This window comes from Abramis brama (genome assembly GCF_963993115.1).
Source record: "Abramis brama genome assembly, chromosome: 25".
NCBI classification, from domain to species: Eukaryota; Metazoa; Chordata; class Actinopteri; order Cypriniformes; family Leuciscidae; genus Abramis; species Abramis brama.
Window position 1 is genome coordinate 16,757,796 of NC_139987.1, and position 16,782 is coordinate 16,774,577.

At 37.0% G+C, this 16,782-nt stretch overlaps 1 protein-coding gene across 6 annotated transcripts in view; it reads right to left on the bottom strand.

Moving 5' to 3' along the window:
• The window catches only part of robo3 (roundabout, axon guidance receptor, homolog 3), a gene marked incomplete at its 5' end in the record, with an annotated part of 146,644 nt that overhangs the window by 27,437 nt on the left and 102,425 nt on the right, over positions 1–16,782 (bottom strand). For 4 of the 6 annotated variants that reach the window (XM_084103858.1, XM_084103857.1, XM_084103860.1 and 1 more), the window contains 4 exons: positions 8,597–8,724; positions 9,725–9,863; positions 9,952–10,072; positions 11,885–12,042. In XM_084103858.1, the coding sequence (XP_083959984.1) occupies positions 8,597–8,724; positions 9,725–9,863; positions 9,952–10,072; positions 11,885–12,042 (546 nt within the window). Of the gene's footprint in view, positions 1–7,725; positions 7,738–8,596; positions 8,725–9,724; positions 9,864–9,951; positions 10,073–11,884; positions 12,043–16,782 lie in introns of all 6 variants that reach the window. The other 2 variants (XM_084103856.1, XM_084103859.1) reach the window with 1 other exon arrangement.

Here is a 16,782-nt window from a genome sequence, read left to right on the forward strand (position 1 = left end):
AGGTACTTTAAAGTACATGATAGCACATCTGATGCAGTGCTGAAGAGCCCTTATCTTGTGGGGGATGTGCAGGCGTATCAAGAGCAAATATACATTTATATATAAAGTAATCTGGCTCTTTCGCCTAATGTACATTTTCTGTCCACTAATGAGGGTCTGGATATAAACGAGGACCTCTCAAACTCCCAAGAGCATCATTGGGTGGCCAATGGGTTCGTCTCATCTATCTCTTTGCGGATCCATTCTTCCATCTCATTCACTTTCTCTCTCTCAATCTCTTTGATGAGACCTTGTTGGTTTTCTCTCTGCCGCGGCTGCTTGGTTCTTGCCCTTAGTGTGAGTTTGATCAATGGTTGTTCGTGATGGATGCTAATCTGCTGGTCTTATCTGCCCTGCAGCCATCTTTCTACCAAGCAACATCACAAGGCCTTGAACAGTTTCTACCCAGACCAAACACAATGTTTTTAAGTGAATTTTCCTGTATATCAGGCTACAATTGTGTCAAGTTAAACATGGTCCAACTTTTAAAAACATTGCTCGAGACCCTTGTATTTAGTTTCATTCCATATAGCTGTACACAAGAATGTTGGCTCATATGAATGCCCTCAAGTAATGTGCCTGATCAGGGTCAGATGAACACAAAAAAAGACTAGTTGTACTCAAAAAATTGAGTTTATAATCTCATAATTTGGCAGCAAGTATATCAGGCTGCTGTCACTAAGACCTGACACACAGATCCATTATACTGTTAAACATGTTTTCTTTCTCAACTGTTTACGTTCACTTAAAACATAAGTGACTGTTTAAGTGAATACTCACCAACACCGGCATTTCGACATTATTTTGTGTGTATTTGACTGTTCAACCCCAATAAGCAATGAAAAAGAACTCAATTTACTACTGAGAGGTGGCTTTATGTGCACACACTTTGGATGTGAGCACAAAATGTGTGGGAATGTGTAAAATTATGTACAATATGCACAATTCCAAACCGAAATTCAAGCCACGTAACAGCAACAATATTCATCCGGAACAAATGAAACGAGTCAGTGAGGCACTCGACAAAGTGGCAAGTAGAAGTGACTGCGTTACACACCACTGCTGAAATCCAACCGCATTTGGTGGGTGCTAATGTCAAGCCCTGGATGAATGGATGGAAGAACAATAGACAGACAGATTTACAGACACAATGATAGAACGACAGGCAGGCAGGCAGATATATGGATAGATGGATAGATAGATAGATAGATAGATAGATAGATAGATAGATAGATAGATAGATAGATAGATAGAGCCAAGACATTACAGACTGCAGTACAAGCGACTAGTATGAACTCATGTTTGCGGTTACCAGATGTCAAGAGTTTAAATACTCTTACTAAATACTTAATCTTTGCAATCTGGCAACCATGTGCACAAGCTCTTTCAACACTGCGGAAGAAGGGCCAATGGTCTGAAAACACTGACAAACAAGCAAGCTGGAGTTTAGCCATCTCCACTGAGATATTCTGTTCAAATAAAAATGTAATTCAGCCAGTCTGTGTTCCTTCACGAGCCGCATGCACTGTTTGCTGAGACTTGATCTGCAATCAAAGCTTCTCGGTGATGAACTTTAATAAATCCAAACATGGATCTCAACTATATTGTTTGCAATTGTGGTTAGTGAATAATTGCACTGTGTGACAATACAAAGTCTTTTTTGCTGTCCCATTAATGTAATTTGGAATTATTGGAATTTCACTGTTATCTTTTAGAGAACTTGTTTTACTAGTTTTCATAATGTAGAAAAAGATTTTGTTAATTTATATGATAAATAGCCTATAATAAATCAGTATACTAGAACAGTATAAAAACATGCATATGAGTTGACATTCTCTTGATTTGTGCTTATATGTGAAAGTGCAATAATTCTGCTGAAATGTAGAATAATGCAAAATAAAGATTATTATCAGTTTAACCATTATGCAGCATGACCAAAATGTGACTAAGGTATCATTGATTAAAACTAGCCCTATTCGGAAGGGACTAGATTTCCAGGAGGACGCTTGAGAAAATCATGTTTCACAGACTGACGCGCTACCGACTGACGCTACAGGCTACAGTCTTTAATGTCAATGTTGAATCCCGCTCGGAACGGGTTGACTAAGACCGGTTATATCAGGTAAGAGTAAGATGCTTGTCTAGATTTCGCTGCTCACCAATATGGGTTTATTATAAACAGCCACAGCCAAGTTACTTAAATAGGGTTTTTATAATAAATTAAAATGATATCAATAAATAATAACTTAAGATAAATACGTCATACGTAATGCACGCAAACGCAGAACGTGACATTCTGTAACGGCGATATCTAGAAAACACACACTTCCCATCTCTGTAATAAACACAGAGTGTTGCAGAAATGCAGAGTCCTGTCCGAATCGGTACATGAAATCACAGACATCAAGTGATAAAAATTGTAACTCAAACGTCGTTTAGAAAACTAGTCCATCCGAATAGGGCTAAAAACATTTAGTCGAATAAAACTTGACTAAATATGCTAAAAAACTAAAAAGTACATTTGACACAGGACTAAGATTAAATTGAAAAAAAAGAAGAAGAAAAAGCTGACAAAATTAACACAAGAACAAACTCCCATATTAGTAGAGGATGCTGCATGATAGACAGGGTTTGGAATTTTAGCAACGAGGGTGGAATATAAACTAAACTGATGATCGGCCTTCATGTTTGAGCTCGGCTGGGGCTGATGGGTATTGATTATTTCCGTGCTATTGCCCTTTATCAGGCGCCTGTGAATGTGCAACGCTGTCACCTTTAACCTTCACATGCTAATTGATTTCTCATCCTCCTTCCCACTCCTGTGCAATTTTTTTCTTGCGTTTCACACACGATTAGAGTGACGCGCCGGCTCTGACAACACGCATTTATACTCAGGAAGGGCTTTCTCCTTTAGCTCACCTCAAATTTCCCACTAATTCATCAAGCCAAAGGGCTGATAGCGTTTGCACCTTCCCTACTAATGCGACTAACAAACTGCACTCTATTTGTCTCACAATCTACCTCAATCACTCTCATTTCACCCCACCACTTGCTTAGTCACTCCTTCTTCTATTTCTTTTTGTCTCTTTCATTACAAAAGTCAAATACGATCCAAAAGATGCAATCAATGCAGCTGTCTTAGATCAATTTCCCGATTGGCTCCCTGCCTGCCTGCTGGCTTTTCTCGTAGACTCTGTCGTGGAGCGTAGGCTGCATCACAGCCTGGAGGCGACATGCATGCTGAAACAGAACAAGGCCCACTAGGGAGCCTGGCCACAGGGGTCACAAGGTTGCTGTCCAGAGGTCAAGCAGAAGCCATATCACTGACCCTGGAGGTCAAATCTGCAACATCCCTTGCCACTATAATTTGGGACACTAGTCTAGAGAGACTTCAAAGCAAACTGGAGAGGCAATGATACCAATTTCCCCATTTGCCTTCCGGTATTGACTGTATTTCTCACCTGGGCTGACGCAAGGACTGAAATATTGACTTAACTGTATGCAATATCATGAATTATGATCCTTCTCTCTAAATATGCAAAAACATATATATGTGAATGTGAAAATATAAGTGGAAATTTTTTAATCAGAAATAAAATCAGAATTTTTGTCAGACAAACTAAAAAAAAAAAAAAAAGAGAGAGATGTTACTTAAACACATACTGTCTCAAGGGATTTCACTCTAAAAATATGACTTAACAATTTAGCAGCAAGAAGTGAATGCTCCCACAAAAATGTGCCCTGGGCTGTGATAAATAATTACTAGTTAAAATAACATTACAGAAACAGCGTGGAGTTTTGCGGAAGGAGAGAATGGAGGTGTCACATACATGCAAATGTGTTATGACAGGAAGATGATTTAAGAAAGGATTTAAAATATACATAATACCTCTACCGCCAACAAGCATGCCATGCTTGTAAAAGACAAATCAAATGGATGAGAAAGTCTTTGAAATATGGGTCAAATAAATTAAGATACATAAATTAATATAATAAAAAGAAAAACAAATGAAAAAAAAAAACTTTAATATTAATGTAATTTTAATAAATTATTATTATTAATAATATTATTGTTGTTGTTGTTTATGTTGTTAATATTATTGTTAGGGATGCACATTCATTTCTCTTCTGAAGTTTGCCATGAAAAAAAAAAAAGACTACTCAACCATAAAATCAACTATACTATTCCAAGTTATAGAACAGAATGCCATGTTATTTATTTATTTATTATAATAAATGGTACAAATAATAACATTAAAAACATATTTATATTTGATAATAGTATACTACTTCTACTACTACTACTACTACTACTACTAATAATAATAATAATAATTATACATCATATAAATATTAATAAATAATGATATAATCTTAAATGTATTATTATTATTAATAATAATTTATAGGATACACATTAATTTCACTTCTAAAGTTAAACATAACTGCTCAGCCATAAAATCAACTACAACTATTCCAAGTTATAGATAGAAAGCCATCTGTTAAGATATCTATAATAAGTCTTTCTGGAGATGTTTTCCTCAAAATATCACAGATGGTGTATTTGATGGAATAGCAGTAGACGGAGCTGTGAAGGTGCCAGGCTGGCTGGCTGGTTAGTGACAGGTCAAAAGTGTCACCCACCCAAAAGACTAAACAAAAGTGCTGAAAGCTAAAAATTATTCATGGAACTTTGTGTCCTCCTAAGACTGCCCACAACACGCGCAAGGATCCAACACCTTCATGCTCCCTCTGGGAGAGTTAGTGGTTAGTGAATACACAGCCACAAACTCGTATGCACATACACCGCCAACAAAACATGTCTTCAAACACCGTGTCTATCCCCAGAGGGACTCGCAATGACAGGCAGTTGTCAGCGTTGAACAGTGATGCAGACAGAAAGTGTGGAAGGGACATGCTTCAGTGCTCAGCGCCGCAATTAAAAACCCCTACATGCAATTAATACAGTCTTTAGAGTGTAACCGATTAAACGCTTTACAGCATTGCAGGTTATCTACACCAATACAGGGCATATGTTTACAATGCCTAGCTGAGCAGCCTTTTCTGTCCAGCAATACCTGCCAAATTCATAAGCTGTATATTTCATTCAGTATTCATATACTGCATTATCAAAATGAGAACATAATCTGCATAAATGTGGTTTCTAAGAAAGCTTGTGCTTTTTTAAATACCCCCCCTTGAGGATGCAGTAATATGCATGGGCTAAGATCAGTCCTGTCAGAGTTTGAAATTGGAAACACTTTTTTTTTAGGATAGCTTAAAATGAGCACCGTTGAAGAGGCGCCCCAGTGCAGCAGGATTTATCTGGTGTAAATCGCTGCTACATGGATTTATTTCATATTTATTGTCTCAGCTCTTAGACATGCTAATGAAGAGGGCAGTTGAGGAAAATGCCATGGATTATTTTATGATGTTGAAAACATGCAAATGATGAAACCAATCCGTCATCTTTAGCAGAAAGAAGACAGAATCTATTCCTGTTTCTCCCTTGCACAAAGTCTGACTAATCTAACCCATGTGTATTAAATGTCTGGCTTTTCCTCTGAATACAGAGAGTTCTGACACACTTATCTAGCTTAGAAGTCTAAAACCAAGTTAATTTTATAGCCCTGTTGCAAATCCCAAAATCTACTTTTTAAGACTGTGAAAAACGAGATGATTGCAATAGAGTCTAACAGTAGCATGTTGGGATTGCCGTGTACACTACCATCCAGAGGTTTGGGGTCAGTATATATTTCTTTTTTTTTTTTTATTAAAGTTATTAAAGCAAGGACACATTCAATCGATAAAAGACTTCTTTCAAAAACAATTTAAAAGACTTCCTTCAAAAACAATTTAAAAAAATTCTTATGACCCAAAACATGAATGGTATAGTATACATGAAGGATATGTGAGATACTGCTTAGATTGTGAACAAAACACTTTAATATTAAACTTGTATCTCAACAAATTGAGATGTGTGCATAAATCTTCAAGCTTATAAGATTTCTTCTCTGACAAAAAGACCAAAAAAAGATTGTCTTCCAAAAAAGTTTCTGAAAAGGTCAGAACATTTTAATTTATCAAATTCTTCCCAAAATCTTCCTAGAGCTGAAAATAACTGAGATTTCCCCTGATGACAAACATCTGAGGGATACAATCTTCCTTTAGGTACTGTTTGCAATAACTCTGACATTGACTTAAAATGACCTAAAAATGTTGCCTAGGTGAGCAGCTCAATAGATCTTGGAACAGAGCTAAGATATCCTTTGTTAGGCTAAAAATTAAAACAAAAACTAGCTCTGAAAGTACTCCCAAACTTTCAATTTACCAAATTTTCCATTAAATGCATCTCATCCAAAACACATAACAAAGGAGAAAATAAAAGCACCAAAGACCCATGTTGGGTTGAATGAAAACTAACACCCTGCTGGGAACAGTTTCTTTTTACCCCCTTAAAATGGAGCAGAACGCCCTTGCTTCCCTCTGAAAACATGTTCTTTCTTTTATTCTGCCTGTCTGTCTGTCTGTCTGTCTGTCACTGAAGTGCTCCGTCAACATCAGATATAGTCCTTCCACTTGTTTTCCTTGACAGAAATAACGTATCTGGAAATTACTTGGTCACATGTACTCCTCATTGTGCCTTAAGTTAAATACAGTTCTTGAAAGAAAAACAAAGCAAGTGGTATAAAATTCCAGTTCTAAAAAAAAAGCAAAAGTGCGAGTATTTATTTTATGCTATTTATGAACACTTTTAAGGGTAAAACGATTGTAGGCTTGGTGACTCCGCAGGGCTTCAAAGCCAAAACCAAGTGGTTTCTGCTGACAATATAGAGTTGTTCTAGCTGACTGACTGAGCCACACTGCACAAAACCATTGTGGGGGAAAAAATCAGTTCCAAATCCCTCAGATCTTCTAGAACTCACATCCACTGATTTACTATGGGCATTGCAGCAGTAATGGTCAAGCACCAGAGAAAAGGTGTCCAAGGTGTCCTCTCTTTCAGTGTCTCTGTAATGTGATCACACTATTCTCACAGAGGTCACTCGTATGCTGGGCTAGATAATGACCTTTTCTAATTCTCCTCAGTAAAGGACATCCAGATCATCCAACACTTCAAAAAGCCTCTGAAGTTCAAATACCTGCATTTTCAATGTCGGTTTTACCTGTAAAACCCAGTGTTACTGCTCTGCATATCAGAAATAATGAGCAGGACTAGAATAGTCACTCATTACTTCTGTATGGGATAGTTCATCCAAAAATAATTCCAAACCAGTTTGACTTCCTTTGTTCTGTGAAACACAAAAGAAGATATTTTAAAAAAATGTCTCAGTGTTTTTGCGTCCAAAAAAAAGAAGAAAGAAAGTCATTTGGGTTCAGTGTTATTTTGGACCCCATTGACTTTTACTGACAAAAACAGTTGAAACATTCTTTGAAATACAGTTCCGCAGAATAAGGAATGCCATATGGGTTTTAAATTACATGAGGGTGAAAAAAATGACAGAATTTTCATATTTGTGAACTATCCCATTAAGAGGAAATTTGAAGAGAAACGACAATAAGGAAGAGGCAAGTATGCAGAAGTGAATGGTCAGCACAGGGTCTTAACCCTGCCACGACCAATCACAGCCTCCAAAACATGTGAATCACACCCACACGCATGCAGAGAAATGAAATGGTACTTACGAGATGGGCCCACTATAATGGAGGTGAGGATGGAGAAAGACAAAAAAATGGATACAAATGAGATGAGTGGATTGGAAAGTTGGAATTTTGTTTTGTATTTAGAACATGAAAGAAAAAAATATTCTGAGTGATTAATGAAACAAGTGGCATGAAACAACAATGGGCGGCAGTAACAGGAAGAAGAGGTGATGAGGAGAAAGTGATGAGAGAAACTCTAAATTAATGTTTCGTTCATGTCATGTTGGAATTACCATAATTACAAGATGACTCTGAGCTGTTGGCATCCTTAGACTCACAAAAATATTAGTTCCCATGACAACACTCATAACATGGTTTATAAAACACTTTTAATACTTGAAAATATTTCAATATATTAATATATATAAAGCTGTACTAATAATATTACAGCTTCACTCACACTTTGAATCATCTTCCATCAGCTGTCAGGTGAAATCATTCACAGCAAGTGTGCTGCTATAAACATCTATTAAGTGTGTGGAATATTCTTAATGTGTGCATGTTCCCAAGCCCACAGTCATGTTTTATGAAGCAAGATGTGCTTCTAACCAGATGGAATTATGTTAATTGCATCTGGCAGCTTTAAATAAATGGCTGTTGCCATACTTCACTCCTGTAATCAGCAAAATGCAAGGCCAGCACGTGTGTGTGAGTGTGCGGGCTCCGGTTAATAAAATTCAGACTCGGTTGAGTGTGAGAGAGAAAGATGCTAAAGTCAGAGGGAAGAATATAATAGAATTATTGTCAAATCCGTCAGATGTGCTGCTGTGTGGACGTGTATGCGTGTGTGTTTGAGAGAGAGAGTTACTGAGCTAAGCAGCATTTGTGCATCTGCAGAGTTGTTGTAACTCACCGTGGACCTGAAGTGTTCCGGATGCTTCGGCTTTGCCCACGCTGTTCTCAGATAAACAGGTGTACGAGCCTTCATCTTCAGCCTTCACCTGAGTAAGACGCAGACTGTTGTCGGCACGAATCTCAAACCTGCCCGGAAACACACACACACACACACAACAGAGTTACTCTCTAATTTTTGTCTATAAACTGAGACCCACTGTTCTCTGCCAGCTGTATCAGCAATGTTTCGCTACAGTGGATTTTAACACTGTTAAGCTTCAGTGTGATTAACATCTGCTGCTAACAGTGTTCAATGAGTTTTGAAAATATATATTTAGTGTGAAACAATATAAAAATAAGGGCTGTGCAACAGTTAATCGTGATTAATCGCATCCAAAATAAAAGTTTACATTGTATATGTGTGTGTACTGTGTATAATTATTGTGTGTATATATATATATATATATATATATATATATGTTGTGTATATACATGCATAATATATATTTAAGAAAAATGTGTCATTTATATATAAAATATTAATATTTATATATATATATATATATATATATATTTAAATATTAATATTTATATATAATATAAATTATGTATAAATATATATACAGTATATACAAGCAAATGTTTCTTAAATATATACATGCATACAGTGAGGAATATATATATACACACACACACACACATACATACACATATATATATATATATATATATGAATATTTTTTTTTGGATGCGATTAATCGTGATTAATCGTTGCACAGACGTAATAAAAATATATTTAATGATAATTTAATACATTTAGTACAAATTTACTACTACCACTACTACTACCACTAATAATAATAAGTTATTGAATATATAAGTATAATTATAATCATATCATATCATATATATACATTATGTATGTATGCATGTATTAATATTTTAAAATTACATGTATTTTTATTAAATCAAATGATTATTATTTTTATTAAATGTGTACTATTGTTGTTAAAAATGTCTGTTTACTATTATTATTCATTAAATTATATTATAATATAAAATAATTATTAATTCGTTTAAAAAAAAATGTATCCATTAATCATAATCATCTTTTATCATTTTGCTAATGCATGCATTTAAGTCTCACCTTCCCCGAGGCAGTTCTCCTTCCTCTTTCTTCCAGCGTATGGTGGGAGTGGGGTCTCCCTGAACCTCACACTGGAAATCCACGGTGTCATCAGCAAGGACCACCTGATTTACAGGTCTACGTACAAACATGGGCCGCTCTACAGGAGAAAGAGATTCCAAAGAAATCAGTGTAAGAGAGAGAGAGAGAATAAAAGAGAGAGAAAAAAAGTAGAACTACAAACCTACCAAACACTACAAGCTCAGCAGGGTCACTGTCCTTCTCTCCAACCATATTAGTGCCGACACACACATACATTCCTGCATCGCTCTTCCGTGTGTTAGAGATCATCAACTTACCTCCACGGATCTGTAAGGAAAAGTACACCAAGATCTGTCAGGGGTATGTATTTATAAAACATCTAAGGGAAAAATACACTAAAAACTGAGTTGGTCCCCACTGGAAGCCAAACATGCTGTGATGTTTTATGAACATGGTTTCTGGGCACTGAAAAACCATAAATACTACAGCAAAGCGAGTTTGATTGTTTTTGAAACACTTGACACAGAGAGGACGGCCAAACTGATACATTTAGTAAAAGTGCTGTAATAGCCCATTTAGTCAAGTGGTTGATAGGAGAGTCATAGGAACGACTGTAAGAGAGAGACAGACAAACAAAAGGTCAGTGTTGTAATGTTGAGAGAACAGAGAGAGAGAGCGAGAGAGAGAGAGAGAGAGAGAGAGAGAGAGAGAAACAAGATAAATTCCTATTTGTTGGCTGTTTGTGTGAGTTATTAAGAGCAATGTCTTCTGTGAACGGCTTGAAATGTTCAAAAATGCATGCTTTTATTTTTATTCAAAATCAATATCAAATATTTTTTATATTATACATATAGTATTGAAAAAATGTACATTACCATTAGTTTGAGGTCGGTAATATTTTTTATTGTTTTGAAAGAAATCTCATATGCTCTCTAGGGCTGCCCCCCAATAGTCAATTAGTCGACTAGAAGAGGTTTGGTCGACCAAAATTTTATTAGTCGTTTAGTAGCAGAAAAAAACCCTCAAAATCACGCAGTCCGTGAGGGACAGATCGTTAACGGCAGGAAATCCAAACATTCGTCTATCATTCATCGACCTCAAATATGGCTTATCACTATTATCACTAGTAGCAACTTCACAAGTCAAGTGTTCAATTTCAAATGTTAGTGTGGAGAGCGCGCTTACTGCATGACATACAGGCGCCGGCGCGATCACTTGCATTTAACTTAAAACACATACAAAGGTCATACAGATAAGAGTAATGCAAACTGTAAAGGGTCTACTTTTATTTCTGTAAACTCACAATAACAACAAAATGTTGTGCTTTTGTAAAATTATGAAAACAATCAGGATGCGTTTTCTGCAGTCCCGGTCTCAGTGAACAGAAACTCAGTGTATATTTGCCTCACAGACATGAGAAATATATCTATAGAAAGCTTGAAATGTCTACTTTTAAATGGACCAATTCAAATGGAAAATAAATATTCTCAGATTATGTAATCTGTATGAAACGTGCATATAGGCGCGTCCACAACTGCGGAGATGACGAGTCAGCCTTGTCGACTTAATCTCTGCAGCTGAAAACAGAAAACATTATCAATAAATTATTAAAATGTTTTGACAGTCTACCAATTCATTATCATTAAGTTTGACGGTGCGCTGTGGCAAGCTTTATGCGTGTGTTTGAGTATTTGAGTATAAGGCAATGTATTATATAGGCAATTAAAGGCTCATTATTATGATTCATAGATTATTAATATAAACACGCGATTAGTTGACTGAACGACTACTAGTCGACTAGAAAAACCTTTAGTTGAAGGCAGCCCTAATGCTCACCAAAGGCTGCCTTTATTTGATCAAAAATACAGTAAAACAGTAATAATGTAAAATATTAATACAACTTAAAATAACTGTTTTCTATTTGAATATATTTTAAAAAGTAATTTAATCCTGTGATGTCAAAGCTGAATTTTCTGCAGCAATAGGATAGGATTCACATGATCCTTCAGAAATCATTTTAATATGCTGATTTGCTGCTCAAGAAACATTTCTTATTATCATCAATGCTGAAAACAGTTGTGCTGTAAGAAAGAAAGAAAGAAAGAAAGAAAGAAAGAAAGAAAGAAAGAGAACATTCACCGTAATCCTCTCGTCCTTGTCGTTCACTTTCACGTTGTTCCTCTTCCAGGAGATAGTGGGTTCTGGATGGCCTCGAGGAGGGATGCACTCCATCACTGCCGGCTCTCCTGCTGCCACCACCACGTCACTGGGGGTCTGTCGGAAATCATCCCGGAGAACTGAAGAAACGGAGAAAAGATGAAAATAATCATATATAAACGACCACAACAAATATAATGACTCCACAAACAGCTGCACTTGTTGTGCTATGCAGCAGCATTTTGGGATATTAGTTTATTGCTATGAAATCACTTTCTTAGTTTTTTCTGGTTTAATTTGTTTGCAATGTTGTCCTGTTCCCCCTCTCCCTCTGGTCTTAATTTGCTCACTGTCCATGTCGGCCTAATAAATAATGCATTGTTTCCTCTAACACATGACTATGAATAATTAAATCAGTTAGACACAGGCAAAACCACAATTTTTTTTGTTACTGATACTGACAAAAAAAATGTCACAAAAAGAAAAATATAACTGACACAAAAATGAAATTGTGTACAAAACACAAACAAAGCACATTTAAACACAAATGGGGTTACACAAGCACAAATATCCTTCAATCGACCTTCCTGCACCTTTGGGGCTGATGATATCAGTTCCCTCCTCAATCTGGATTTCCATTTTATTGCCATTTATCTGATTTCATAGTGCCGGCACTGCCAATACTTTAATCTGGACAGTGCTCTATCAACTGCACGTTTCCAATTGGTGTATGTGCCCCAGAGCGAAAGGTATTCGTTCAGATAGAGTGTATGAAGTGGAAGTCTTCCGATATTGCGCTGGATGAGATCCAAAAGTGAACCAAACTATAGCTCTCTCACTCAGAACACAATATCCAGAGCTCAGACAGCAAATAAATCCACTGAAATAGCACCCTGTTTTAGTCGTAAAGGCGTGATAGAGGGAATTTTAAAGTTCCTTTAGCCAAAGGGAACAGCCTGAACTCAAACACTGAAACAGGCAGCAGACACTAAATAGTGCCTGAAGAAATTCTGCTTGCAAAATCTTGATATAACAGCAATTTCACCTTTCCTTTTCCCATTCACAAATAATTTGCTTGCTGCTTATTCACACAGAAACAGTTCTTGTGTAAAATTTTCACAACAGCTTCACAACAGGAGACATTTGTTCTCATTCCTTGTTGATGAATTATTATAAATGAGGGGAGCATGTGCTAGTAGATGGTAATTATCATAAAACACGCCCATCTCCATTTAAGGGTATACAAAAACCTATCAAGTACATTAACTGACAACTCAGCCCATTTATCCAAGGGTGCTCAAGGCCAATAGAAATGCAAAGCATTTTTTAATGGAAATGTTTTATGCAGAATCTATCCCAGATGTACACTTTTGTTTTGAAAGAGTTCCTTTCTAATAGACAGTTTCTTATTTCAGATTAACTCTAGTCTAGGATATACAGGTAACTGGTCTTAGTTTTTGTAAACGCACTTTCCCAAATAAGAATCTCTATCCCAACTGCATAATTTGCTTTCTCTCAGACAATGTATCTCCTATCTGCTTCCTTTCTAAATCTGTCCTTTTCTCTTGACTGACATGAACCTTTCCAAATTCTGTAATCCAACCGAATTGACACAGGTCTATAACAGTCCAAAGGCACTCATTTCTCACTCTTCCCATCCATCTCGTTCATGCTCTCTCTCACCCTGACCACTCACACGTCTCCTTAAAGTCACGCAATCAAAAAAGTTTGAGAGCTGAGAGAACTTTTTTTGTTTCAGCTAAAACTGACATATCAGAAGTGTTACACTAACGTTTTGAACACTTCTTAATATTAAGGCAGATTTCTGACGCTGCGGAGGTTGAGCTTTGACATCATAATATGCACATCAAACCCTAACGATGATTAATTCAGTATAGAGACTAGAGCGATGATAGGGTAAAAATGTTGCATATTAAAACAGTTCAAGTGCTGGCATCGATAATCCTCTCAAAACTCCATATTGCTCTCAATTCCAGACAGCACTAGTGGGTTTAGTAGAGCTTCAGCATGTGTGAATTCATTGAAAAGCAGTTTATATCTGCAAAAATAATTCACAATAATCACTTTGAAACACTTAAAGCCACTGAAGTCAACATAAATAACATTTATATAGATTAAACAACACTTTTTAAGTCCCCCTGTCCTTCAAATTACCCCATTATACATTAGCATTCAAGATAAATGCGTATGAGTGTGCTCTTAAATGCAAGACATTAGTCATATCTGCAAAAAATATATCATTGTCATGCACATAATAGATCGACGGCGCCACAGTCAAGGTTTGCAGCTTGGGGACACTGGCTGTCCTTCAGCACCGCGAGCGTGTCAGTGAGAGTTTGATGCTATCTCAAGGTCTCTAATACCTCTTGATGAGCAGAGGAACTGCGGCGGGTCCTCGAGATTAGAGTCACAAATCTTTAGAGGTGCTATGGATCGATATAATGCAAGATTTATTATAGCCGAAACAGACTGAAAAGCCACAGATGGATTAAAAAAACAGCCTGACAACAGCAGGAATTAAATTTCTGACTATTAATTATGGGTAATATATAATTGGTGCATAGGATGTGTTTATGTGAGAGTAAGTGAATCAGTGTGTATGCTTTGACTTTAGGATGGATAATGTACAGCCATTACGTCTAAATTACTGCGTTAATGTCGCTACAATGTCATTACGACAGGGCGGGAGAGTTCGGTTTGATGAATGAAGCTCTCCGAGCATGTGTGAATTAATGTATTGTTGATGAATCCAAAGCAGGACAACAGAACAGGCAGATATTAGCGTTAGCTATTTGGGGCGCCCCTCATCGCACCTCTAATGGATGTCTGTCAGCTGCTGCCGTTTTAATTTCCTACCCTTCAAATGTATGCGATGGAGTGGCATCAAGCTTGAGTATACATTACACTTCATGAGGATGCCATGGTGAATAATGGAGGCATTCCTGCTTGACAAACATGAGTATAATTGGATGTCTACTGATGTCGCATTTTAAAATAGTGAAAAACTAAAGCTAGTTGTGTCGATTACATTTTAGTGAACTATTTAAAGATTTGCTCACAATTTGGAATTTTTTCTCTGATGGCAACAAAACAACAGCCAATGTGATCAAACACCAGTTGAATTCAGTATTAATTGAATTCATATTTAATATCAAACATACCAGTATTTTATTTTTCCATGGTCAGAGTAAAATGAGAGTATATATAATTTACAATACATATATATATATATATATATATATATATATAAAATTATTGTATTAGATATACCCTTATTTTACTCTAACCATGGTAAAATAACTCCATTCGTGGCTTATTGCTTAATTAGATGTTACAACAACAGCAGTAATGTTTCAAAACAAGTCTTAAATGGCTTGACAAGATTTCAGCCAGCAGGGTGCTGAGTGTTAGTCAAATCTATTTGGGCAAGCTTGAATCCCTGGCCCTACCTGCAGCTTTAATTAACCTTGTGAACCGCTCCTGAAACACACTGTATGTGAGCTTTCAACTAATTAATTTCAACACACATGCACTCACACGCATATAAACAGAATTGAACAGTACAGTCCCGTGGGCTTATGGAAATCTAATGTTGCCCTGTCAAGCCAACAACAGATCCAGAGAGAGGCGCCCTCCAATCTGAGGGAAAATTAAGTTCTCCTGGATTTTCCCGTTCTTGCTGCAAATACGGCTTCCGGTAAACAAGAAATCGTCAAGAAGTCTATAATTCTATAATTATTAAAGGTGCTTGCTAAGCCAATAAAAACTAAGCATCTTCTTCTGCTGTTCCTATCTTGACAATCAACACCTTAAGATAAGTTACAAATGACTCTAACAGGTGGGAAAGGGTATAATTTTAAACTAGTCCTGGGTCAGCTCTGACCAAGAGAGCTTCTATAAACCCTGATTAGACTGCCAATTACCCATAAACCCTAGGGATGAAGGATTAAGACTATGACCTTTAACCCCTTAGTCGACCTCGGGGGGAAACCCCCTTCTTTCTACTTCTCTCCATCTTTCTATCTCCTCTGAAAACAAAGTCTGTGTAATCCTACCCGCAGTCCACTTCAATTACCTCCCTCGGCTGCCACTATAGCTGCATTCTGTGGGGCATGGCTAATGAATCCCCCGACTCGCAACCTTTCCCCTCGAAAAAATCAATTCTTCATCCCCGGTCCTTCATTAATTTTAAAGTCGGGTCTCTGACATTGTAAGGTATCCCTTAAAACCACCAGCATATGACTCTGCTGGGGGCTTTCACTTGCAACCAATGCAGCTGTCTATACAGTAATGAGTCTGTTTGTTTGAGTCACTGAGCGGCAGGTGAAAGGCTTTACGAAATCAATTCAAAAAGTCGAGACGGGTCCTCCGGTGGTCTGTTTGAGGTCTTTTTCAGCATTACAACCAGTTTGCATTGCTAAAATGTGCATTTAAAGTAGTTTGACAGCTCTAAACATGGTTGTTTTTACGGTGTTTGATACTTTTGTCAGCTTTCTAAATAGAAGTTTAGACTAAACACGCAAATGCATCCACAGTCATTCACACCTAATGAAAAGGTTTATCGTCAAGCGTGATCAGGCACTCAAAAGCATGTTACTTTGTCCTCTGAAAGCTTGCATGCTTTACGATCACTCATGAATAAAATCTAATATTCAAATGACAAATGGCTCTCTCTCAGCGATGAAAGGTTTATGTTCGCAGAGGCGCTTTCGGTATTTGAGCTGGTCATCTGTCAATATGTCCTCTCTGCATGAAGTGATCTGTCACACGCTCAGACATACAAATAGACAAACACATGCTGAAGACGGCTTCATCGGCGCAGACATGGGATGTAATCTCTGCGCATGATCGTTGTGAGG